Consider the following 27750-nt stretch of genomic DNA (forward strand, 5'->3'; position numbering starts at 1 on the left):
AACCTCCAGCACAGATGGATTGCTTGGTTCGAGTTGTACATTATATTATTTGTCTAAAGTAAGATCTCAATCCTTAGTCAAATGTAATGTAGTGTGTGTACATTCACATTTTAAAACTATTTCAATGTGTGTTAATATAAACATGTCTGTGATATGCTTTTTGGAAAAAAAAGAACATCCCGAAGATCAAAAATCATAAAAGATGTTAAACATCAGTTCTTGTCTCCTTTCTTCTTCTTGTCTTTCTTGATAAGTGTAATCTTCAATTCAAATGTTGTCCTCTACCCCCGATAAATTGTTGTATTCCAAGCAAAACCTCTTGGTTGTTGTCATCAATCATAAACCGTTCAAAAGACTTATTCATTCATTCATTTTCCATACTGCTTATCCTAAAAGGGTTGCGGGTGTGCTGGTATCCTATCCCAGCCAACTATATAGGCACCAGGCAGGGGACAGCCTGAAATGGTGGCCAGCCAATGGCAAGACACAAGGAGACAGACAACCATTCTGACTCAAAAGACTTAATTATTATATATTCACACTAATGTATTAACACCATTCATCAGCTTCCTATGTACATAAGAGAGGAGGAGGCAAATGATTGGCAACTGACAAAAGATACGATCACACACACTTTAACACAGAACTTAACCATTTAAAATCATTAAAAATACATTCATTCATCTTCTGTGCCACGCATCCATGCAAGGGTTGGTGGCGCAAAATTCAGATCGTAACCTGAAAATTTTAAAACTAGAGACATTCGTAAGTAGAGGTATCACTGTATTTATCTCCGAAATGTTAAACAGTTGAAGTGCTTAATGTGCAATGTGTGCGACCGTATAACGATGCTATTCATTCATCTATTGTACTTTTGTACAAACCCTATTTCCACTTAATTTGGATTTAGTGTAAAATGTAGATAAACAATTTAAATGATTTGCAAATCATTTTCAATCTTAAATCAAAAGAATCAATATCCACAAGAAGAAGAAAAATACATAGTACTACAGTTGAATCTAATACTACACGTTTTGCAGTTATTTTTCATGATTTCTAAAAAATAAAGGAAAAATTAATTATTATTATTATTTATAATTTACAGTTAAAGGACAATAATATCATTTAAAAAAATCATTGTTTCTAAGTACCTGGTGTTTGCCTACTATCACTAGCTTGGATTTTCAGTCCATTTCTGTGACCACTGAAGTTTTATTATCTACTGCAGACAGTCCCTTACAAAAATGTCTGCTTGAGATCCATCATTAATGCCAAGAGAATGGGTGTTAATGCTTTAGAGTGGAGAAGTCACAAACCCTACCAATTTAGACGGCACCGTGGTAATTAGCTCCTTCTTAATTCATTTGCCCTGAAAGGTATAGTGATTAACCATGATCGGGTAATCGTTCTTATCACCGGGGAAATTGTTACATTTAAAATTATAATAATGAAGGACTCACAATTGTTTTACACAAAGCTTTTCTTGATTATAATAGTACTTACAAACTGGGCTAATTAATGTGTTGTTGTCCTTTTCAATCACAGGGGACAAAACTTCGGAATGCATTATTAGGGCATTCAACAAGCTTAAACGATTGCCACAAAACCAAATGTCTAGGTTAGTTGTGTTACGCTTTCATTCATTCAATACCCTGAATTGGTTGTCAGCCAATTGCAGGGAACAAAGAAAAAGACAACCACTCACAATCACACCACGACCAAGTGGAAATCGAAATCAGACAGCCCGCACCAAAAACAGGCATAACAACCACTCCATATCAGGTGGCTGCGTTACACTTGCCAAAATCAATCCATACTTTTTATTTATTTATTTACCTGTTTATTTATTAATAGACAAAAAATAATTTTAATTGATTAGTAACTAATACTTTACTAATATTTTAGCCAGTATGGGTAATTTAGAAATTACTCCTTTGTGTAATGGAGATACCAAACCCATCTTCCAGACAGTTAATATACTCTCAGTAATCAATATCAAATTAAAAATATGAGTCACAGGATCTGCAACTTTCTGCAGTTGTGGGTCTGTCTAACCGATGACCTCCATTGGATTTCTTAGTATTACTAATTGTGCATAAAGTATCATATACAAGAGTACAGTCTAAAAGAAAAGTTGTCGGAAGCATAGCTAGCTGGAACAATAGTATCAAAGCAAAGTGGTTCAGTAGTTATTAAGTTAGTTTTTCAAAAATGTTACCTGCAGCAATAAAATGTTCATTAAAAACATTCCATTGTGATTGTCTAAAGCAGTGGTCCCCAACCACCGGTCTGTGGACCGGTACCGTTCCGCGAGCCACCTAGTGTTAGTTCGTCAGAGTAAAAAATATTAACGTTTTCAATCTCGCCCTCCTACTTGAAATGAGAAAAGTTGTTATAATAATAATAACTATAAATAATTGCTATTATGCTTGGGGCTTGTTTTTTTCCCGTCGTGGGTGTCGTTCATGCACCGACTCCACACCCACACAATTTTGTCTTAAGTTGTCGCCCTCCCCATTAGCCAGTCCGTGAGGAAATAGAAAGAGCTTTACCGATCTGCTGTGAGAAAAAGGTTGGGCACCGCTGGTCTAAAAGATATTAAAGAAAACATATGTAAAAAATTGCACTTCATATGCCCTCTTATTCAATAAACATTAAGGAAACATGGTGGGTAGCATGTCGGCCTCACGGTTCAGGGATCAAGTGTGTGGGTCCTCCCTGTATGGAGTTTGCATGTTCTCCCTGAGCTTGCGTGGGTTTTCTTCGGGCACTCCGGTTTCCTTCAAAGGCCCCAAAATATGATTGGTAGGCTATTTGAGCCAGCCGAATTTTCCCAATGATGTGGGTGTGAGCGTGAATGGTTGTCCCTCTCAATGAGTTTGGCTGGCCACCGAGCCAGGCTGTCACCTGTGGGATAACCCCGCTCCAGACCCTGGTGAGGATACTAAGTGGTTCAGAAAAAGAAGGATGTAATATACTTCCGATGTGGTTCATATTGGTAAAGCCTAGAATTTTCCCAGTTTAAAGTTGGAAGTTATTTGTCAGCTTGTAAAAGTTGTTATTGTTTTGGTTCTGTTTTTGATGGATAATGCTAATTATGAGAAATGTGTAGGCTACTTAGAGTAAGGATATGATTTAAAGAAATAAAAAATGGTGACACACACCAAAGTAGCATATTCTTGGTTATTTGGTTTTGGGTTTTTCTATATTACTGTTATATGTGCTATACCGACATTTGGAATATGAAAAAAGTTGGGGTCCTTTGATTGGGGAAAAGATAGCATCTTAACATGGGTGCATATCTATGTAAATAATTAAAATTGAATAATTGAAATTAAAATGGATGAGAAAATAATTGCTGGTATAACATCAGCAAAAAGATATTTGTTTTCCATTGTGCTTATATTTTGAGGAAATCTGTTATTTTGATTCTCTATTGTGAAGCGCATATTTGGCAACCCAAAAGATAAGAAATTATGGTCTTAAATATCTTGATCCTGGTCACAGTATCATTTCTGATCCCTAATCTTACATACTAAATTGCAGAGCGAAAAGCCTTTGCAGAATGAGGACAATATGCCTCAATGTAATTTTTTAATGCTTACTGCAATTCATAAAATGGGTTTGCAATGAATGATGTAATTAAATGATAAGTATTCAAAACAATAAGGTCTGATTAAATAGCAACACCACCCCAACAAAAATAATTGGTTGATAGGGTTTTATAATAGGGTGGATGAACTGATAGACTGAGAGCAATTGACCAGCAAGACAAGTCTACCAGACAAAGTCTCTATTTTGGACGAGATATAGTTATTGTTATAGCAAAAACATCCCTATTGAGTTCACCCATTCCAAGTAAGGAAATCAAAAGTCTCCTTCACCACTGAATTGTGTTATTCAGTCTTTCTATAAAGACTCCATTAAGAAGGCTATATTGTGTGATGTCATCTTAAGATGAAACAAACTACTCTTGTTTTACCCATTAACATTTAGTATTTCACTTTTAACCATGAATTTGTGAAAGTTACAGTTATCAATAACAAAAGGGGGTTGCAAGGAATGTGATTTCTAGATGCGCTCTCATCTGCATTGAGTCAAATCGTGTTATTAGTGTAAGCTACACTATGTTGTACCCCTTTCCAAATGTCCAAAAGCAACGGCGAACAATAATGGACTGTGAACACATCCCTGTCTAGTAATTCTGAAAAGCTTAAACTGAGCGGACATTGTTTTGTCTGTGATTAGGCCTATTCTAAAGGCGGAATTTTCATACAGCAGCTTTAGCCCTGATTGTTTTGTTAAAACACCAAACTGTCTGCCTCATGTCACTAGAAAATCCGACTTCATATCCCAGCTCAAGCCTTCCTGAAAATATGTTCCCTGAAATGACTTCCCGCCAATAGTACACTGTTTTTTTTTCCCCAGAGGAAAACAAAATCATGCATGTTAAGTTAATGGAAGACTGAAAATTCATCAATAGCTGTGAAATTGTTCATCTCTGCGTGAACGATTACCTACTTTTCTACTTTTGTGCCAGCCTTGCTGTTGACTGATGAGTCTAGAGTTGTCACTGCCTGTCCTTCAGAATGAGTTGTGATGGGTTTTAAAAGAAGCAGAAATGAACCAAATTTTCTTCTGAAGAGATTTATTCATCCATCAATGATCTCGATAAACTTTTTTTTAATCAAGGGTAGAGGCAATATTTTCACTGTGAGTACAGTACTTAAAGTATTTACATTTTTTTATTTATTGATTATATTTAAATATTAATTCATTACAATCTTTTCATATGCCTATAACTGTAACATTTAATAATTTCACTTCTTGATAATTGTACTTCACATGCAATATGGGAGTAATAATAGGGGTCATCCAACTTGGTACACGGTCGATTGGTCACCGGTCTTTTGGTCGCAGATCTTTTGGTCGCCGGTCTTTTGGTCGTCCGGAAGGTAAGTGATAATTACCATTTAAATTGTTGCTCAAATTCCCTAAATACAAACTGCGAATTATTATTTAGTCATACTTAATACCCTAGTAATTATTAGTCTAAAGAAAAGTTCCAAATTTCCCGGACTTTTATTGTTTTTTGTTGGAGAACTTGTTAAAACCCTGACTGACGTACCTTCTTAAAGGGACAACTCATGTACATACAAACTCTTATACACTCACGCGTCGGCTCAGTGAAACTGCTCATGGCCATCGTTGGCTTTTATTGATGCGTAGACCGTGTTGTTTTACCTTGTTTTGTCGCCGGTCTTTTGGTCGCCCGTTGTCGCGGTCCGGGCGACCAAAAAACCGCGACCAAAAGACCGGCGACCAAAAGACCGGCGACCAATCGACCACACATGTCCTACTTCACGTTTTTTCGACTAATGCGGCCATGTCTGGTCTACATTATCCACGAAATTTAAGGAATTACTGTAAAAATGTTCCTCAACCTAATCCATTTACTTTCCATATTGTCTTTGCCAGGCATTTATACACCCTTGAAAGAACTACTGTATCTGAGATCCTTCACAACTACTTCATCTTATACATTTTGGGGGAGAAAATAAAAATTATGAATCAGGTGCTTATTTGAATATTGGGTGTAAGTGGGTGAAATCACACAGAAAATAAAAAAAGGGTCGGAATGAATCATGGTCATTAGCCTATCATTTGGATAATTATGAAGCAGAGGTCACTGTTATGGTCTCAATTGGGAAATTAATTTATCACCCGTTACAGACACGAGCAGGTTGAGGATTAATCTTCATGTTCTAAATGACTCCATTTTAACTGGATTAGTCATGAATTGAAATCAGCTTGATGTAAAATTTTGTACAATTAGCAGTGCAGAGGTCATATGTTGAACAGAATACTAATAATGTAAAGCATTATCAATGTTTTCTAATGTTTAACATAACAGGTGTCATTGACTAAACCGCTTAGCCAAGGTGTTTCCAAATTCCAATGTGTGGGCCATTTAAAGCCCATAGGTGCAAGAACCCTGACAGTCACCACCAACTTTAAACATTTTTTCATTCATTCATCTTCCATACCGTCCATCCTCGAAAGGATTGCCGGGGTTGCCGGAGCCTAACCCAGCTGTCTTCGGCAGATTATACCCTAGACTGGTCGCCAGTTAGTCATAGAGCAAACAGAGAGACAGACAACGACTCACTCTCAAAATCACACTGCCACTGAGTGGGAATTGAACCCAGGTTAGGCGGAATAATCTCTGCACCATCAGGTGCATCTAAACATCTAAATGTCATCTAAAAGTAAATTTCATTAAAATCAGGAGAAAATAACTCATCAGAAACAAAGGTTTATGGCATTTTAGAATTTGTACTTGCATGATTATGATTCATTTATTTAAATTAGTGGTGGACTTTGTCCAAATAAAATGTTGGCAATATTCTGTGGGATGGGTTGGACACCTATATGTTCTACTGCAATCCAAATCTCATTTAACATGTTTTCTCATTACATCTGTTCCAGCCATAATCGTTAAGCACACAGAGGTACCGGGGGACAGATATATACCTTAGACCAGAAGATGCTTTGAGGCTCATCTGGCCTATCAAACATACACAAGCACTTAGGCTCCTGTCTCAAGTGAATAAAGAATTCCAAGAAAATGACTTAGCCTGGTTGTTTGACAACTTTTTATAAGCTGTTGAGGTACAGAGAGTTAGAATGTAAAGACCCAACAACATTAAAGTAAACATTGATTCATATTCTGTACCACTTATCTCACATGGGTCGGGGGGGGGGGGGGTCTGGAGACTATCCCAGCCAACTATGTACACCAGACAGGATGCTACCTGGATTGGTGGCCAGCCAACCAGAGTGCACGATGAGATGAGCATACCCAGGAGCAATTTAGAGTGTTCATCCAGCCGACAATGCATGTTTTTGGGATACCGGTGGAAATCCTGGGATTAAACCCTCAATCTCAGAACTATGAGGCCGATGGGCAAGTACTCGGCCCCAGGGCTGCCCTTTAAATTGTACATTCATTTGTAAATCCATTGTATAAGAAGATAAAATGTGCGCAGTATGCCAACCACAAGACATCTTACTGAGGTTATTAGGTTGCCAGGTGGGAAAGCAAGTAGGCAAGCCTCCTCACGTCTGCAGGCTAAGAGCATCGAGCCTGTTAGCTCGCAACCAACATGATCTCTAGTGCCTTTCATCATAGTGTGTATATCGCAGCCACAAAAACGCAAGTGTAAATGCTGTATTTTTAGGGCTCAGTCACTTAGGGGTATGTAAACATGGCCTTGGTAGACAGGGTATTATCACTTCTTGTGGTGGAGACCATGCAATGAGGGGCTTCTGAAAGGCGAGACAGTTTTGGAATTAGATTGTAATTTATTAAAGAGCCTGATTTGGTAGTCAAGTTGAGAAAATAAAGATATTGGGATTTAATTGAATCCACAAATAATGGCGGAATAGCATTTTTTTTTTTTTAAGAAAGTCTTCCTTTGTTCCTGCATGACTTACAAGTTTTTTTTAGGTCTAAACTGAACCTTGTTGACTCCCAACATGACAGCATGATAAGCACGGTGTTCAGGCTCTAACTTGATTAAGTACCAAGCCGAGGCCCACTCAATTAATAGGACCAATTGACTGGTGCAGTCCTTGCACGGTGGCTGCTACCAGTGGAATAAGCACAGCAGCAACAAGGCCAAATGAACATTGATTAGGGCTTATATATGGCATTTCTGGGAAAGAGTTTTCCATGCTCCCACTTCCTCACTTCCTCCAAAACTAAGTGTCAACACCCCCCCCACCCAAAAAAACCATAAATAAATAAAATCATTATGTAAATGTGGATCTATTGATAGTTTTGTTAAGTACATGCAGGAAGCCAGGAATATTTTGACACATTTTCTATTTGCAGGACTGCAGTAAGTGCTAAAACACCTGGGATTTGTTACATTATACAAACTAATGACTTATTGGGAGGAAATTAAAGTGTGTCACTGTCAGTAATTTAGCATTTGGTTGTGCAGATGCATCCAAAACCTAACAATGAACATCCTACAGAGTGTGAGTTAGAGTTGATCAATGGCAGAGCTCAGAAAACTGTTGGATACAACTAAACAATACTGCTATGATTTTTAAAAACAGTCTGAATTTACACTGTTGGCTACCCCGGGAGCAAAAAAAGAGAGAGTCATGACCAATGTTCCCTCTAAGATGCGCGTGTGCGCAATTGCGCACTACTCTCGTCTTCCCTGCGCACAGCAAATCATATGGAGCGCACAAAATAAAATCCCTTTTTTTTGCTGTGAGGCCGACGCGCGAACCACTCATCCGCCGGACCGCCCATTCATAGATATTAATCATTACATTTTATTATTACTAAATCATTTATGTGTAGTAGACATACACCTGCTTATGGCAGGTGTGATACTGGTGTGTGCCCATAGCGAGCAATGATGATGTTGCTCACACCGGTACTCAGTGTGCTCAGGGAGGTAGTCTTTCTGCCCAGACAAACAAAAAAATAGAGGGAACATTGGTCATGACAAATCTTCATTCATAAAAAAGACAAGGATATGCATTAGAGATCTTTTCGATCATCAATGAAGATAAGGAGTATAAACACTCAATGGACAGAAATAAAATCCCTTGTTAGTAAAATACACATGGGCAACAGTAGAAACATGTTGAAAAGAAAGATAAAACTGTGATATTTTGCAAGGTTGCAATTACCACCATACACAAATTTATAGGTATTCAGATTTGGATGCTGCCTGATAATCAAACACACACATGGCCTTTACTACCCCGGGGAAAGCATTTCTTCAGGAAGTAAAGTCATATTGTTTCCAATCACATGGCAATGTGACACATAATGGAGCAGCCCCTCCTCCACTTAGGATGGCTAGCACAGCAAGCCCCCTGCCCCCAACTATCACCATCACCACCACCATCACCTTCCTCATATCCAACACCCCCGCCCAGTCTAATAGATGAGACCAGGCCACAAAGGATCCTTGACATCTGTGTAGTTAATTAGAATGACTGTACACGAAGCCGCTAGAGATGTGTAATTATCAGCATACTGGCCGGGTGAGGGACATTTTCTTATAGTGAGCTGCAAAGCGTTTTTATGTGACTGGGGCCAATTCATACAGTGAAGGACTGAAACACAAAGACATGGTTTCCCCACACCCCATCTTTGTGTGTGTATGCTTGCACAGGCTGTGGGTGGATGCATTTATGCACTGTCGCCTTTTTCTTCCCATGCAGATGACACCATGATTATTAGAGACAACAAGATGCAGAACTGTCTTTATCTTTCAATAATTAACAGCGATGAGCATCTTCACAGACATGCAAGGCAGGAACAGACTTTGCTGTCAGTCTTGCCAAAACAAAAGGAGCACAAAACTATTGAGAGGCCATTTGGGCAAGTGACATTTGCTTAACAAGCCGTTTCAATCTTTTTCAAAAATTGATATATATATATATATATATATATATATATATATATATATATATATATATATATATATATATATATATATATATATATATATATATATGCATATATGTATATATATATATATTTATAAACAAATATATATTTAAAATTTATTTATTTATTATATATATAGGTTTTCCACAATTATCGCGCCTTCACTTATCGTGAATTCACTTCTTTGTGATTTTTTTCTGCTACTATTGAATTTTTTTATTTATTTTATTTTTTTAGTTCATAAAAATGTGAAAATCCACGCTAAAAGTCGTAAGTGGAAGCCACTCTTGCTACTAGGACTCATCACTGAAGGATATATAATAAGGGGGACCCTACTTCGCGATTTTTTGATTATCGCAGCCATGTCTGGTCGACATTAATCGCGATATTCGAGTGATTACTGTAAACATTCATATCGTCACAAAGATTGCAGTGTGTTCTGGAGCCTATCCCAGCACCAGGCAGGGGACGTCCTAATCCAGTTCTGAACCATCCGGTCCTCGACGGCCACTGTTGGTGCAAGTTTTTGTTCCAACCGATCCAACACAGACAGTTTAACAAATTAGATTTCTGCAGAATCAAGAAACACCCGACTGCAATCCACTGATTGCACTTCTAAGATACCAGATTGGTGGAAAGGTTTCCTCTTATGGGTTGGAACGAAAACCTACACCCACTGCGGCCCTTTGTGGAATTAATTGCTCAGGTCTGCTCAGGTCTGCTCTAATCGGTGGCCAGCCAATCGCAGGGCACAAGGAGACGGACAACCATTCACGCTCACAGTCACACCTAGGGGCAATTTAGAATGTTCCACCAGCCTACCTGTATGTTTTTGGGATGTAGGAGGAAACCAGAGTCTGAACCTTAGTTTCAAGTCCACTCCTTTTTAAATAATAACAGCAAGAAATTGGGTGTAAGTGGGTGAAACCACACAGAAAATAGTCAAAGAAATTGATTGCTTACGCATACCGTGCGTTCAATTGGGCATGAAAAAGTAAGTATAGAGTTGACCATTGTCCATGCATTATTCCAACCAGTGCCACAAATATTCAGTGTGAAGGGACAGAAGGAAAAAAAATCTCAAATGCAATATATAAGCATCTCGCACCCGCCCACCTGCCCAGCATGAGCTTGAACACAGGCTCATTGCTTCTGCTCAAAAATCACTCTTGCCAATGGCAAAATAAAATCCCCAGCAAAACTGCAAGTAAAATAATCAGCCACACGCTCCTGCAAACAAGCTCTATTTACATCACCTTCCCTAGAAAAGAGCTATAGGTGTAGCATACTTCATTCATTGCAGTGTATAAATTATTCTATCACTTGTGAATGAATAGACTGGTGTGCATTCATACAGTACTCCTATGATTTTTATGTATGGAGAAGTGCAATACAATGAACTAAGTTCTATTAAAAAAACATTGTTCAATCTACTCACGGGTGCCATCAAATCGTGTGGCGATGGTGTCCAAGAAGGTGTTCTGAGGGGCCAGCAGTCCTCTCATCACCGGCATCCTGCTCCGGGTCGACTGGGTTCTCCTGACTCGGCGCCCCGGGGCGCCGCTGGTCTCCTCCTCTCGCTGCTCAGACCCAAAGCTCGGAAGGAAGCGAGAGGTACCCGGTGCGCATCCCAGCCCCTGGAGGAGCGCACCGATCCGAGAAACACGCGGCGGCTCCACCTTGGCACCGTGGGGGCTGTGACCATAATCAAGCCCAAGACGGGAGAGCGTGCTGGGGGGGTTTGGCGTTTGGGCTTAGTTAATACGCACCTCCCTGCTGGCCGGTGCGCAAAGGTGAATTTGTTTCTACTTGCAAAAACAAAGAAGACACGCTGTAAACAATGGATGGTTGGACTGTGACTTTGTGGTGCTGATGATGTGTGAGTGAATCTTATAGCGACAAGCTCCTCCTCCTCATCATCTCTCTCTCTCTCTCTCTCTCTCTGTCCATCTCTCTCTCTCGGTCTCCCCCTCTCCTTCACCCCCCTCGCTTTTCCCCTCCTTGGTTATCAAGGGAGAGCAGATGCCAAGTCACATGACGGCTGTAAGGACCTAATGATATGGCCCTTTTACTTTAAGGTAGGAGAAAAAGAACTGCCAGTTCATGTTCTCTTCTTGGTTGCTTTTGTTGGGCAGGTGGCAGGTGCATAATTACGTGCACGGTTGCCGTGTGGAACACACACACACACACACACACACACACACAAACAAAAGCCTCTGCACATTCAGCAGTTTGATTGCATGGTGATGCATATGAAAAAGAAGACAATGTCCACATTTTCATGACAGAATTTGATTAGAAAAAGATTTTGCATGGTGACCTGGTAGTGTGAGTGGTTCGTGTGTTGGCCTCCCAATGGTGGACCTCGGTTCAAAACCAGGCTGGTCCACTTGCGTGGATTCTGCATGCTCCCCCTGAACCTGAATGGGTTTTCTATGGGTAGTATGGTTTCCTCCTACATTCCCAAGACATGCATAGTAGGCTGATTGGAGACTCTAAATTGCCCAGTACATCCTTTAAGGTTTTTTTTTATATTTAAAATCCTGCATTTAATCAGGTTTTGACTAATGCTTGTTTACAGTAAAACAAGTCTGCACTAAAAATGTTTTATTAATGTTATATTTAACATAAACTTTAGGGCTGAATGACGTTGGAGAAATTAATTGAAATAAATCCAAGTCCTATTTGATTCATTTTTTACAAAGTGGTATACAAAAATAATCCTCTTAAAGTTTAGTTTCAGGATTAATCGGGATCAAATTGAATCTTATCGCTTCATATGAGACAATACACAATCCTAGTATTAACAGAGGCACCTGCAGCTTTGCAGGCTCTCCTTTTGTGCCCCATGAAAGCAAGGGGGAATCACTTGAACAGGAATCTAGCGCTATCTTGTGGTTCAAACGATAAGTACAAGTAATTTTGTGTATTTTGCAAAGAAAATGTTATTGAATGCTAAAAGAATTGAAATGTCGCCTTTTTTCATTTGGTTCGAATCCTGATTGCCCCCCTGTATGTAGTTTGCATGTTCTCTCCGATCTTGCGTGGGTTTCCTCCGGATAATCTGGTTTCTTCCCACATTCCAAAAACATGCATGGTAGGCTGGTTGAACACTCTAAATTGCCCTTTAGGTATGAGCTGAACATGAGAGGTTGTTTGTCTCCTAATGCTCGGCTATTGGCTGGCCACCAATTCAACGCTCCCCCGAAAATGAGATGAGAGATGAGATGAGAGGGATAGCCTTGTTCATGGCAGGCAGTAAGTTAATGTATAACTTAGAGGCCAGCACAGATCCTTGTGGAGTTGTTTTCTGGCCTTGCTCCTGTATTTTTTTCTTTTATTCATTCATACATATGTACAGCTCAGCTTCGCGGGGGTGCTTGACCTATAGACGGGAGGTGGGGTACACTCGTTGCCACAGAAACAAAGCTCTAACATATTTATTGTTCCAAATATTAATATATCTCTGGGGGAATTCAGATTAAAAGAAGATGTTGACTGTCAAAATGTATTTTTTAAACCACCTACAAGACAGTTCCAAAGGTCTCTACCCCCATTGATGTATTTCTTCTTCTTGAGGACAGTAAAATTTCTCCTATATTCTGTTATTTATGGATCAAATAAAATTTGGTGGGTATACTCTATGGATGTATGCACACTGATACATTGAGCCAAATGTTTGTCTTCATTATTAATTAATGGTGGCCTTGTTGTCCAGAGCTGAAAAATCTATTTTGTTTTTCTTTGATTTATAAAATTATGTTTTCAATACATCTGAATCATTTTGTTTTAATGTAATGTGAAATTGCATTATGGCAAATGAAAACCTAAATTGAAAAGCCAAAATGCATTTGCATATATTTGATGCTAAAAAATAAAATTACTATTTTTTGGGAGTATACGAAATACCGTTGATCTAAAAGTAAAATTGACTTGTTGATTTTATTTTATTTTTTGAATGTAATCATAGACCTAAAATTAGTTAAAAGTGCATTCACCGCTAACGACAGTATACTATCTGATAAAATCACAAGACACGAAGGCACGCCCACATAGCTGTATGGTAACGTCTGATTGGCTTATAATTTTTCTTCCCGTCGGTGATTGGTTAATGTTTTGTCAAGCTAGCTCGAATGGTAGGAAGCGACAGCCAAGCCAACCTGCCTTCCTGTCGCTCTTCCATCAAGCTGCCGTCAGCCCTCCCGTCCCGAGATAATTGTGCGAATTGCACCGCCTTCTTCAAGCATTTTTACTCACTAAATAAGGTGAGTCTGCAATGTTTTAAGATATTGTGTCTTCGTGGTAAACTGTCGAGCAGCAAGAAAGTCAGTAATGCAATTCTAATGTCTGCTTTATTGTTTAGCAAACCAAGTGAAGCTAATATGCCTGCCACTTAAAATCTCGAGAAGTATGGACTGTCCAAGATGAGACATGAATAATAAACAGTTTTACAATCAAAATAAGGCATAGGGCTAGTTTCAATGTCGGGAACTTTTTTCATTCAAGATTATTAAACTGCTCATTCAGTTCACGCAGTACTTCCCGTTTGGCCGTCTCTCCAGATTCTTGCTTCTGGAGCACCCCTCCCTATCAGCTCATTCTCAAGAATTGTGTAACTTTCCATTTTTAAGCTGCTACTGGTGGGGACACATTGGAAGGAACAACCTCCCCTTTGCAGGGTTAAATGTCCAAATCGGATTGAATGTCGGGGGACTTGTATAACCACTCCTCTGTCACACAATGAATGAAGCCATTCAATGTGGCACTCTTGCTTGTTTTCCTTGTGCATATCCAGGATCAACAATGGCTGCTAAAATCAAGGCTGGTTCTGTGGTGGAGATGCAGGGCGATGAAATGACCCGGGTCATCTGGGAACTCATCAAACAGAAGCTCATCTTCCCCTACCTGGAGCTCGACTTGCACAGGTAATAACAAAATAGACTACAAAGGTATTACTAGTATAGGTTCATTTTATTTCCACATACCTGCCAACATATACGTTTTTTACATATTTTATACATTTTTTGGTCATTTCAAATTGTGTACGCGAGGGGTGGGCAAATCTGGTCTTCGAGAGCCCCTATCCAGTCTGTTTTCCAAATCTCCCTCTCTACCACACCTGAATCAAATGATCAACTCATCTGCAAGCAGTCCAGAAGCTTCATACTGATCCCAACTATTTGATTCAGGTGTGTTGGTGGAGGGAGACATGGAAGACAGACTGGATAGGGGCTCTCGAGGACAGGACTTGGCCAACCCTGCGTCTAACTCTAACCCTAACTCGACCCCTAATTCTATCTCTAACCCGAACTCTAACCCTAACGCTAACCCAATAAACGTGTTTTGGGAAATTTTAAATCAAATTTAATCAAATGTTAATTTAGATCATTGAATCCTGCACCGATGTCTATGTTTCGGCTAAATTAAAGCCTTCCTCAGGACCGGTGCAATTGGTACCTATGTGATGTGTTCTCTCCGAATGTCTCCCTCTGAATGAGAATGTGAATGATGTTCTCTCCGAATGTCTCCCTCTGAATGAGAATGTGAATGATGTTCTCTCTTTGAGTGCTTCCCTCCAAATGAGGTTTAGGGTTAGGTTTAGGGTTAGTTTTAGGGTTAGTTTTAGAGGGTTAGGGTTAGGTTTAGGGTTAGGGTTAGGTTTAGGTTTAGGGTTTGGTTTAGTGTTTTGTTTAGGGTTAGGCGCAGTGGTGGCCAAGTCCGGTCCTCGAGAGCCCCTATTCATTCTGTTTTCTATATGTCCATCCTCTACCACAGATGCTTCTTCAATGATGATGGCATCTATTTTGAATATGCTTCACTATCAGGACAAAAAAAACACAGGGTGGTCTCTTTGTGGGATTAAAACAACTGACATTAGGGGGCGTAACCTGAGGTTGTTGCTGTCGCTTGGTTTGTTGCGTCAACCACAGGCCACATTCGTATCTTCGTTTTTTTATGAATAACAGGGCCCGCTTATTCATTTTACTCACACCAATAATTTTTAATGAAGAACTCCCTGAAGACAAACGGCGGACAAAAGAAAGTTGTTGTTGTGGGAGGCTCCAAATGGAAGTAAAGCAGGCCACAAGGTACCTGCGACAGTTTCAAAATAAAATAACAGGGGGTTTCGTTCCTTGTATGTTAGCACGGTCATTTGCATATAATAGGTTTTCGTAACTTTGACATTTTTACTTTTCTCAGCCTTTGCTACGTTGTGGTGGACCTTGTACTGGTAGTACATCCACTAACAACCTTAGCAAGGTAGTAGAATGTGGATGGACTTTACTTTGGCTGTCAATTTAAAGGACCTTTTATCAATGTTTAGCTGCATTTGCACAATCATTTCCCATCAGGTGCTGTAAAGCTTTTTTCCCCTATGCTCGCATAGTTTCAATTTAATTATTATCCAAACTATCAAACACTCAAATCGCTTGCTGTAGAGAAAGCTGTTTGTCACTCTACTATAGCTGTATTTAGATGGCATAAATAGCATTAATTTTTATGAGAGCAAGCACACTTTGCCACATATGTAGACTTTGTAACCAATCTGGCATTGTTTGCTTAACGGAATGTTGAAACCATGTACTATGTCAGTGTCACATATGCATTTGCAATTCAAGGCACCTAGATAACATAACTTGTCAAACCTGATCTTTCTTGGCCAAAAAAATTCCTCTCACTGTTTTGTTACATGTCAATTAATGAGTTTCACATCACATTGTTCTGAGTAGGAATAGAGAAAGTAGGTGAAAGGTCTTGCCTGTTCTTGAGCATAGACTTTAAATGCAACCGTGAGATGGGTTGGAAATGAATGCCTTTTCTTCATGCTACTTGTCGGGTCTTTCAAGAAGTACAATTATAATGGAGAAATGAGGTGAATTAGATCATCTAGGTTGTAGCCCACTGGCAACCTTTTTTACATTCCTACTTTTTCAAATCTGTCACAGCCATTGTGCTTTACCACGGACAGTTAATTTGCCTTTGCAAGTAATTGTAATAGGCAGGAAGAATAATATAACCTATAAGCTAAAGCCAGTGTTTTAATTTTTTGCTGATTGTGCTTATTTGCCAAATTGGAGTGTACAGATGTACAGCCCAGAACATAGCGTTGTTGTTTTTTCCCCGACGCTCCAAAATAATAATAAAAAATATTTTTATAATGTGCACATTAAATGTGATAGATTTGTTTATATTTATATACCTTATATCTAATCAGTCTAGGGCAGGGGTGGGCTAGCTATTCCACAAAGGGTTACAGTGGGTGCAAGTTTTCATTCCAAACCATTAAGAGGACACCTTTTCACCAATCAGGGGATTGCAGTCAGGTGCTTCTTGTTTTCTCCAGAAATCTCATTGGGTAAAGTTTCTTTGCTGGATCGGTTGCAACAAAAACCCGCACCCACAGCGGGTTTCATAGACCGGTTTTCCCACCCCTGGTCTAGTGCCTAGACTGTATACAGACGCTCCCCTACTTACGAACGCAATTGGTTCCGAGCGATTGTTCATAAGTTGAATTTGTTTGTAAGTTGATTCAGTGCTATATTTTGTATTATAATTTATGTTTAAGGCCGATATAAGCATATTGAAGGTTTATATAAGTGCATTTGTATGTTTAAGGCTTGTATAAGTAACACGCATTGGTTTGTACTGAAAAAAAACATTTAATAAAATGGAGAGAATATGTACAGTACTGTAGAGAGAGAGAGAGATTTATGTATTAGAAACTGGCCAAAAGAAGCAACCTAATGACGATTGCACAGTTTTCTTCTTTTTTTCATCATAAATGATGCAGTAGCACTGTATGGCATCATTCAATTGATTTGCAAACTTTGTGCAACGTTCAATATTTGGTTCCTGCTGCTCGATCTTTCTGTTTATAAATGGTGTTGAATGTGCAACGCTCACCACTCTCACGCGCATCAAGCTTCGTTATTATTGCCACTCGTTTCAAATGAAATGGCTTGCCTCTTCCTTGCAACTCCCTCAATAGAAGCCTTTAGCTTTTTACCAACCATATTCAATATTGGATGCATGAGATATTTAATGATACAAATGAAAAAGGTTCTTTGCACACTGGAGATACATTCACGCACTTCCGCATTGCAACGAAGAAGAAGGTAGATGCTGGGTGAGCTGAGCTCTCACAGCGCCAGGCGTCGGTATTAGCGGCGGAAAGAAGTACTACTCCGAAAAAGGCGAAATACAAAATTGGACTTGCGAACATTTTTGGACTTAAACGCAATTTGCAGACATGTTCGTATGTACCGTTGTTCGTAAGTTGAATGTTCGTAAGTAGGGGAGCGTCTGTACTCTGCTTTTCCCACAAAGGCAGTTGGAATAACTTATACGTAGCTAACTTGCAATTTTGACAACCAGAAACTAGATAGTTATCCCTCTATAAATTAACTTGATAGAGGTAGGGGGTGTTAGAAAATGGTTTTCAGGTGAGGTGATTTTTGCTGCTTTGGTTTGAGAATCATTGAAAAATTAAATTGTCAGGACACATAACTTTTCAAAAAAGCAAAGAAACAAAATGTCGTCATTTGAGTGGTTCGTTTTTGTGTCACTTGACTGATGATGTTTCTTTCATTATCGGCCTAGTTACGACCTTGGAATGGAGAATCGTGACGCTACAGATGACCGGGTGACGGTTGAGGCAGCTGAGGCAGTACGACGCTACAGCGTGGGTATCAAGTGTGCCACCATCACGCCAGATGAAAAGCGGGTTGAAGAGTTTAAACTGAAGGGGATGTGGCGCTCGCCCAACGGGACCATTCGAAATATACTGGGCGGCACTGTCTTCAGGGAGGCCATCATCTGCCGAAACATCCCCCGCCTAGTCCCCGGCTGGGTCAAGCCTATTATCATTGGCAGGCATGCCCATGGAGATCAGGTACATCAACTTACAGCCTTCAGTTACAGTATTTTGATTCATTATACAGTAATACTTTGAGATATGATCTTAATACGTTCCGGGACCGAGCTCATATTAATTTACTCATATCTCAAATCAATTTTTCCCATATAAAATAACTAAATTCAAATTAATCCATTCCCACATCTGAAAAGAAAACACCTAAAAATAGGATATTACATGTGTAAAAACATGTTTTTAATTGTTCTAATTCAGCACATACGCTCAGAAAGTAACAAATATCTATCTAGTGGTTATGATCTGCAATAAAATAGGACATTATTGTGTACAGTACTGTATGGAGTTTTTACCTTCGAGACAGACATTACTGGGTAACGGCAGTGTTTGCGGGGGAGGATGAGAGAATTGACGGCAACACATTCAGTTTGCTACACTTTTTGACACTATGTAACATAACATAAACTTTAAATTTAACGTAAATGAACTTAGCTTACGAAACACACACTTTTGTTGTGCTATAACCGAGACAAAGATGTTAGTGTTCCGCCGCGACTTTCGAGTCGGAACTAGCTGATTCACCGTGCCTCACAAATGAGTGTATCCCCAGTTTGTTTTTTAAAGTTATTGAACCAGCCATAACTCGCTTTGAAGGTTTCCGGTGGCATGGAAGTCTCCCCCTTCTCAGCTGCTTGCTTTATTTTCAAGTCCTCATAGATTCCGCTAACTGTTTCTCCTTTATCCATATTAATAGAAGCTCCTCCCTCTCATCATGAATATCACCGCGCAGCTTGATAAGGACCACCTAGCGGCCGCATCGCACGCTCACATGCCAAATTTGTCTCATATCTCAGGGCAAAAATTTGCTCGGAATTTTCCTTGTATCTCAAATTTCTCGTATGTTGGGACATTCGTATGTCAAGGTGTTACTGTACAGTGGTAGCTCGACATACGAGTGCCCTGACATACGAGCAATTTGAGTAAAATTTTGAGCAGATATTTATCTTGAGATACGAGACAAATTTTAATATACGAGCAGACAGCGGACCCGAGAGGCTGCTCATAAGAGCATCATGGGCACTGTCTCTCCCCCCGCAACTCCCTCGTGTAATGTCTCTCTGGTCGCAACTCCCTCGTGTAATGTCTCTGCAAGCACTGGGCGGAGTGTTGCATTGTTTTCTGTTTTTTTTTCCCGTTAGTCAATGCGAATGGCGTATATACTACTTCTCGTTGGCAAGTGGTCGTGCATTATCATAATGTGAGGACATTTGTGTGCATCATTTTGGGAATATTTTGAAGGGAATACAAAATCCAACAACCCTCGATATTGACTGAGAGTCAGTGTGGAGGTGGGGCAAATAGAGCCAACCCTGGGAGAAGAAAGGTATCAAAATGTCAAACAAAATTAGAATTAAGTTTAGTGTTAGTTTAGATTAAACCTATATTTGAGTGTGTCTGCATCGTAATCCAAGTTCATTTAAATTTGTTTTTGTTATGTTACGAGCGCGTTGCCGTGCAAAAAGTCCCTCCCCCCCTGTCCGTCTCTCTCTCTCCCCCCCCTGCGAAATCCGTATAATTTTAGTACTATTAAACACATTTTAGTAATATGAAACCACTAGTTATTTGTCACTTTGATAATAGATCGCAAATTAAAATAAATAAAAATGTTTTCTAATCCAATATCCTGTTTGAGGTGTTTTTTCAGAGGGTTGGAACAAATTAATTCGTTTTTAGTTCATTTCTATGAGAGACGTTCGTTTGAGTTACGAGAAAATCGACATATGAGCTCAATCTCGGAATGCATTAAGCTCATATCTCGAGGTTTGTTTTTTAAATGTATTACTAAACTAGCAGGATCTTATTCATTGCACAGAATACATCCCGTACGTGCCTGCAAAAAGTGTATCTCCAAAATTTCAAGGAGCTGAGTAAACAGGGCAGTTTAAAAAGAATAAAAAGTAAATAAATACACAATTTGAGGAAACACATGTAGATTTTGGGCGACAGCAAAATTAATTAAGGCATGTTAAAGTTTAAAATTCAAGCTGAATTCTGGGGGGAAAACATTTTATTTTCTGTACCACTTAGTTTCTTTTACTGGATACCAAGCTGTTTTCTGTCTCTCTCATCGAGTTGTGGTTATCTCTATAATTTTCTGCCGTCAGCTGTACAGTAAAAAGATGGTATTTCACAAACTGAACTTTGGAATGCCATGTTCTGACTCGCAGGTCAAAATCAGCAGTATTTTAGCCCCAGGGTTAGAACTATATCAAGGTCAAGAGTCATGTGTAGAAAGTTGTGTAATCTGAATGAAAAGCTCTTTTGTTATCATTTATTTCAAATTCATCAACTCCTTCAACATGTTCTATGCAGTACAAAGCCACCGACTTTGTGGTTCCCGGGCCAGGCAAAGTGGAGATGATTTACACGCCCGTAAGCGGAGAGCAGGTGAAGTTCGTCATCCACAATTTTGAAGGTATGTAGTGTGTTTGCACTTCGCTGCGTAAATCCATGCAGCTGATAACGCTCACCTTTCTGGTACTGTTTTTCCCGATTAGAACAACAATTTAAGACGCTTTTATGGGTGTTAGCTAAAGTCTAAATTTTATATACCTTTAAACGTTCTTTCTTTTTTAATCAAGTATCTCCAATCACAAATAAAAAGGAAAATTCACTTTAAATGGACATTGTTCATTCACTGTCTTTTGTTTGCCTTTTTTCAAAATGGTAAAGAATTTATTCAGTAAGTATGCACTACATAATGTAGAAAATGATAGTTTTTCTATGAATATTAAGTATCTGTGGAAATTACTTTGCATCTTATAAATTGTTAATTGCCAAACTGCCATTCACTCTTTCAATTTTAGATTGGATGTAATTTTTTTAAATTAAATACAATTCTCTTTTTTGTCAGCTTCTTACACATGACTGATAAATCTGTGTCTCTTTAAAGGCTAGAACAGTTATAATGTTTGGTCTACCCTTGTTGTGGGTGTTCATATATGTTGTTTATCCAGAGAGTGAAAGCAAATGGACAGAAAAGGTTTAGGATAGAGAGAAAGGAACAACAGAGGGAATAGCGTTAGAATTTTTTTTAGCTAATCGATAAGACTAATCTTATCAAGGGAATGCTGGGACTCGAGATGCTATTTGCTAAGAAGAGTGAAAATAGGTCAGATAGGAGTGTGATAAGGTAAGTTGAGTGCCCAAGCAATGATACTAATATGTATAGTGGGAAAGGCAATACAGTGGTACCTCTACATACAAAATAGTCAGGTCACAAAAGGCCTCAATGGGAACATTTTGTCTCTAAATATGAAATTCTAAGTTACGAAACGCGAAGTCTAAGAAAAAAGTTACGGGTACGAGTGAAAAACGTGCTTTTATCAAAGTGTTCACGAGTCATGGTAAAGGCAATCGTCATTGGTTCAATAATAAACCAAACGTTGCATAATTATAAGTTGTGCTTTTACATGATCATGTTTACTCAGCTGCCAAAGGTTTGCCTCCTTCTCCAACCTCAACTGCACACACCCGGTATTCTTCTTTCTTTTCCTCTATATTATACAAAATGGGTATACTTTTATAATTTTAAAGGGATTTGGGGAGTAGTATTGGGGATCTTAAAACCGGTTGGAACGAATTAAAGCTTTTTCACGGAAAATCCTAGTTACAAAACCACTTCTGGAACAAATAAATTTTGATAATTAGAGGTACCCCTGTATTCGGAACTAATCACCCGTGAATATGAATGAGTCAACATCCTACCTTGAGATATATGATCACCAATCTTAACAACAATAGTTTTTCTACATGTACGTGTATGTATGTATTTTGGGGAACCCAATCATGCGTGTACCCACCCTGAAGTGCGTATTAATCATGCAGAGAATTAAACTTGAGTGGGAGTCAATTGACTGGCCTTGCAATAAAAATAATTTACAATCAACTTTAATACAAAATGCATCTTATCATGAGGTTAATTGTTGGAATATTTAATCCAATATTCTATTGTAGAATATTCCAGATTGAAAGTCCCAATATCATTTATAATGTGTGTTTCTTTGTGTGCAGGCTGTGGGGGTGTGGCATTAGGGATGTACAATACAGACAAATCCATCAGGGACTTTGCTCACAGCTCCTTTCAGATGGCTCTGGTTAAATGCTGGCCTCTCTACCTCAGCACCAAGAACACTATCCTGAAGAAGTATGATGGGCGATTCAAAGACATTTTTCAGGAGATCTATGAGAAGTATGTGCACACACATACAAACAATTCTTTCATTGTACGCTGTCTCCCAAGTCAAACGCGTGACTGTTAAAAGAAATGTGAATATAGTACACTGCCACTGTACTGATCTTTTATATCAGGTCAAATCAAAAATATCTGCAAGATGACGGCCAATGAATCTAAATCTCCTAAAATGGGTCTCCTGTATAGCTATGCACTGCTGTAGCTTGTTCTTCAAAGTGCTAGTAGTTTAACTCCAATCTTTTACATAATGTAAATCACATGTGTCAAAGTGGCGGCCCGGGGGCCAAATCTGGCCCGCCGCATCATTTTGTGTGGCCCGGGAAAGTAAATCATGAGTGCCGACTTTCTGTTTTAGGATCAAATTAAAATGAAGAGTATAGATGTATATTACATTTCCTGATTTTCCCCTTTTTAAATCAATAATTGTAATTTTTTAATCATTTTTTTCTGTGTTTTAGTTCAAAAATCATTTTGTAAAATCTAAAAATATATTTTAAAAAAGCTCAGATAAACATTGTTTTAGATCTATAAAAAACTGAAAATTCAGGGCTTTTAAGCCAGTTCTTTTAATCTATTTATTAAAAAAAAATCAAATATATCTAAAATGGTCCGGCCCACGTGAAATCAAGTTGACGTTAAAGCGGCCCGCGAACCAACCCGAGTCTGACACCCTTGCTGTAGATCATTTGAATTACACTTACAATTGAGTTACAACCCCAAAATTGAAGTTAGGAAGTTATGTCAAAAATAAAATCTAATACAAATCATCTCTAACCTGTTTATAATTGAATATGTACACTACAAACACGAGATATTTAATGTTCAAACGGATACACCATTTTTTAGTAAATAATCATGAACTTAGAATTAGAACAGTTGTAACACTACATGTAAAATAAAGATTATGATTTTTAAAAAAATATATTATTATTTTTGCTTTGACAGGGAATACCGGGCTAAGTTTGAGGCCAAAGGTATCTGGTATGAGCATCGGCTGATCGATGACATGGTGGCCCAGGCCATGAAGTCGGATGGCGGATTTATTTGGGCCTGCAAGAACTACGATGGGGATGTACAGTCCGACTCTGTGGCTCAAGGTTGGTACATGAAGCAGCCCAAAAAAAAATCTAATGCAGTAAAAGTGTAATCATTTTTTTAAGGTTATGAGTGCCTGCATAAAAAAAATACCACTTAATAAAATCGTTAATTATTTTTAAAATTGTAAACAATATAATTTTGTTAATAACGTAAAAATATTCTTTTAATGTAACACGAACCGGAAGTTTTCAGGTTTCACCGGCATCAATACTACGTAAAGTCTGTGTCACCACAAAACTGCTTTTCGCGTAATATTCAGAGATTGATTTAATCTTGGGGGGAAAAGTCATAACATTGCGTTAGCATTGGTCTCGCGTGTCGATGACAACGTGGGAGGCTGCGGTGTATGCTTAATCCTGCTCTCATTGGTCAATCTCGCGAGTGCCTCGAAGTCATATCTGCCATGGTGTGAAACATACTCTCATGAAACACCTCTTCGTTTTTTTCTTTTTTTCCGGTTAGTTAGTTAGTTAGTTGGTTATGAATACTTTTTTTTTTAATTCTGCAATGCATTGAATCCACCAAAGTGACCCAAAAAGTATTGAGGGATCACTGTATTGTTTCATGCAGTGATGACAAGGTATGTATATCAACATACAACTACTCAGCTTTGTCGGCGGCCAGGAAAATCGGTAGATCGCGGGAGATTGGGTCCTTGTTATAGAGTGGCGCAATTTATCTACTGATTTTTTTAATGGTTTCCTTCAAGAACCATATACGCATTTATGAAGTCTTATGAGTTTGATAGCATAATTGAGATTAATTTATCAGAATCAGTACCAGTAACTTCCCCACTTTTAGGCTATGGCTCTCTGGGTATGATGACCAGTGTGCTGATCTGTCCCGACGGACGGACCGTAGAATCTGAGGCGGCACACGGCACAGTGACGCGCCACTACAGGCAACACCAGCAGGGCAAAGAAACCTCCACAAACCCCATAGGTAATGAGCAACAGCGATAAGCTAAATATAGGTGTTCTTTTCTCGTGAGAGATTGATTGTCGAATTTCTTTCTTTGCAGCCTCCATCTTTGCGTGGACAAGGGGCCTCCTCCATCGAGCAAAACTGGACAACAACCTGGAGCTGCGTGTGTTTTCAGAAGCATTGGAGGCTGTTTGCGTAGAGACAATCGAGGCGGGCTTCATGACAAAAGATTTGGCCATCTGCGTCAAAGGACTGCCAAAGTTAGTATTTTTTAAAAACATTACAAGTTGGTGGTGGCATTGAGTTGCTAAGGTTATCATAAGTATCATATGGTATCATCTGGTGGACAGATGATAAAGTATATATGGTTTATTTTGCATCCAGATATGTTTTTGTGAGTAACGCCTTAGTATCTAACGAGTGTGGACCCACTTTTTTGCTGGCTGCACCTGCTCTCACAGGGACTGAGCTTATAACTAATAACTAATTTCAGAAAATAACTCTATTTTCCCTGAAAGTAAATATCAAAAACCCTAAAGAAGAAGCCCCCCAAAAAGTTTTTTTAACTATACACATACCACAAACTATGAGCTCAACAGACTTTGATAACATTTCAATCACTGCTGTATGTGTACACAGCAAAGTCCACAACTTGCATCAGTCAACTTGTAACACAATGTGCAGTACTGTGCATTGTACCCATCAATAATTATGACAATGTTGTTTAAGAACTACTGCACTAGTGCAGTGCGGTGTAAAACAAACATTTGTTCGGACAGCAACGCGCAAGAGGATGTCAACGCGCCAACCAGTAGTATTTTTTTGTGTGTAATAATATCATTCTTTCGGATAGTAAACATGATCAATGTTCTTACCAATCTTCTTCTGCTGCAGTGTTACACGTGCGGACTACCTGAACACCTTCGAGTTCCTGGACAAGCTGGCAGAGAACCTGAAGGCCAAGCTTGCCAGTCAACCCAAGTTGTGATCCAGTAAAAAAAAGAAGAAAGAAATTCATCCATTTCACCAGATAGACTTCAAACTACAATCTGCAATCATTACTTTCCACAAGTGGAGTGGATTGACTACTCAAATGAAGTACTACATAAGACACAAAAAGATTTACAAAGTTATAAGTTGTTTTTTTTAAATCTCAAAATATCAAATATACTTTTTGTTTTGGGGAGCTATACTTTTTTTGGCAGTGTCAACTGACAAGCTCTAAGTCTAAGCAAATAGATTTTTAATCATTCTAATAATAATATTTACTACCTGTTTTTATGTTTCACCTACAAAGTTGAATACATTTTTATGTTTAGAAAAGTCTTTGTATTTCTTTGTCATATGTTTGCCTTTTTGTAACAATATCCTGCTAAAGAACTTTATTAAATCATCTGTCTGATGGATTTTTGTTTGTGTTTTTTAAGACACTGTCCATATGTGAGGTCATGGGGAATGGTTGATATGAATACGTTTAAAATGTACATTGTAGTGTTCATTGAAAATGCATGAGGTCTAAAACATCTCGGGTGAAATCTTCTCATGGGAGTAATATTTGTTCCCATCTGGACCGTCAAGGTTAAATTTTGTTCATGAAGAGTGGAAGAGGGTCAATCATGATCTGGGCTGCTTTCTCGGTCAGCTTAGGCTGCTACAGGGTCCTTAAACGACGTCTAGTTATGTGCAAATTTTGCGTCTAGGGGTTCCAAGTCCCTAAAATAAAGGGGTACTTCGTTGGTAGAGGCAGCTAGACCGATAACCTGTTACACTTAGGTTTTTTTAATAATTCGACACAGACCTGGATTAATTAGGTGCATATTCATATAAGCATGTGGAAAATCAATAATGATTGAGCAATCTGGTTCCCAGGCATGCATGGATTTTCTCCAGGTACTGTGGTTTCCTCCTACATTCCCCCCCCAAAAAGTGAGCGTGAATGGATATCCATGTCCTTGTGCCCTGTAATTAGCTGGCCACTAGTTCAGCATGCCCCCCTGTCTTGTGCCCCAAGTTGGATAAGCTCCAGCACCCCCTGTGACCCTTGTCAGGATGAGCGGTTCAGAAAATGAATGAATGTTGTTTTCAATAAATTACTTTTTCAAAGTGCATTTTGGCAACCCCCCTCTTTTTTTTTATTGCAGCTCTACTTAAAACCTAATTCAATCATTCATTCATCTTCCATACCACCCATTCTCAGAAGGATTGCGGGGGTTGCTGGAGCCTAACCCAGCTGTTTTAGGGCGAAAGGCAGACTACACCCTAGACTGGTCTGCAGTAAGTCGTAGGGCACACAGAGAGACAAACGACCATCCACACCCCCAATCATACCGCCACCAGCGGGTATTGATCCCACGTCTGCCCGCACCAACAGGAATTGATCCCACGCCTGCCCGCACCAACGTCAGGCGAGTGAACCACCACCACGAAGCGGCATAACCTAATTTATATACAAACTATCTCTCATCTCATTTTCTGAACTGCTTTATCCTCACTAGGGTTGCAGGGGGTGCTGGAGCCTTTCACAGCTGGCACCCTGAATCGGTGGCCAGCCAATCGCAGGGTACAAGGAGACAAACAACCATTCACGCTCACACTCATACCTAGGGGCAATTTAGATTTTCCAATCAGCCTACAGTGCATGTCTTTGGAATGTGGGAGGAAACCGGAGTACCTGGAGAAAACCCACGCAGGCCCGGGGAGCACATGCAAACTCCACATAGGTGGACCGACCTGGATTTGAACCCAGGACCCCAGAACTGTGGGGCCGATGCACTAACCACTCGTGCCACCGGCCCACCCTATTATTATTATTATTTTAATTATTTATTGATGATTTGTTTTTGTTGTTGTTGTTATTTGTGCACTACCCTACTTATTTATGTTGTTTACTACTTATTATGTGACTACTTATTTCATCTCATTTTCTGAACCGCTTCATCCTCATAAGGGTCGCGTGGGGTGCTGGAGCCAATCCCAGCTTTTTGTCTGTTTGTTGTTGTTATTTGTGCACTTTGTGGTGAAGCTTTAAATCGCAATATACCTGTAGTATATAATTACAATAAAAGCATTCAATTCAATCCCAAAAATATGCATTGTAGGCTGGTTGAACAATCTAAA

The 27750-nt window shown here is 39.2% G+C and overlaps 2 protein-coding genes across 2 annotated transcripts in view; one reads left to right on the top strand and one right to left on the bottom strand.

The window, feature by feature from the left end:
- The window catches only part of kcnh3 (potassium voltage-gated channel, subfamily H (eag-related), member 3), a 113324-nt gene extending 101992 nt beyond the window's left edge, over nt 1–11332 (bottom strand). Inside the window, exon 1 of the mRNA XM_077617381.1 lies at nt 10923–11332. Within this exon, the coding sequence (XP_077473507.1) occupies nt 10923–10998 (76 nt within the window). The 5' untranslated portion in view covers nt 10999–11332. The remainder of the gene's footprint in view (nt 1–10922) is intronic.
- Nucleotides 11333–13593: 2261 nt separating this feature from the next.
- idh1 (isocitrate dehydrogenase (NADP(+)) 1) lies at nt 13594–26039 on the top strand. The gene is made up of 9 exons (XM_077617724.1): nt 13594–13749; nt 14280–14409; nt 18086–18377; nt 20730–20832; nt 22431–22608; nt 23557–23708; nt 24511–24651; nt 24731–24893; nt 25528–26039. Exons 2-9 carry the CDS (start codon nt 14288–14290, stop codon nt 25619–25621), a joined length of 1245 nt encoding a protein of 414 aa, XP_077473850.1. The 5' UTR covers nt 13594–13749; nt 14280–14287; the 3' UTR covers nt 25622–26039.
- Nucleotides 26040–27750: the final 1711 nt, after the last annotated feature.

This window comes from Stigmatopora argus, chromosome 13 (genome assembly GCF_051989625.1).
Source record: "Stigmatopora argus isolate UIUO_Sarg chromosome 13, RoL_Sarg_1.0, whole genome shotgun sequence".
Taxonomy (NCBI): domain Eukaryota; kingdom Metazoa; phylum Chordata; class Actinopteri; order Syngnathiformes; family Syngnathidae; genus Stigmatopora; species Stigmatopora argus.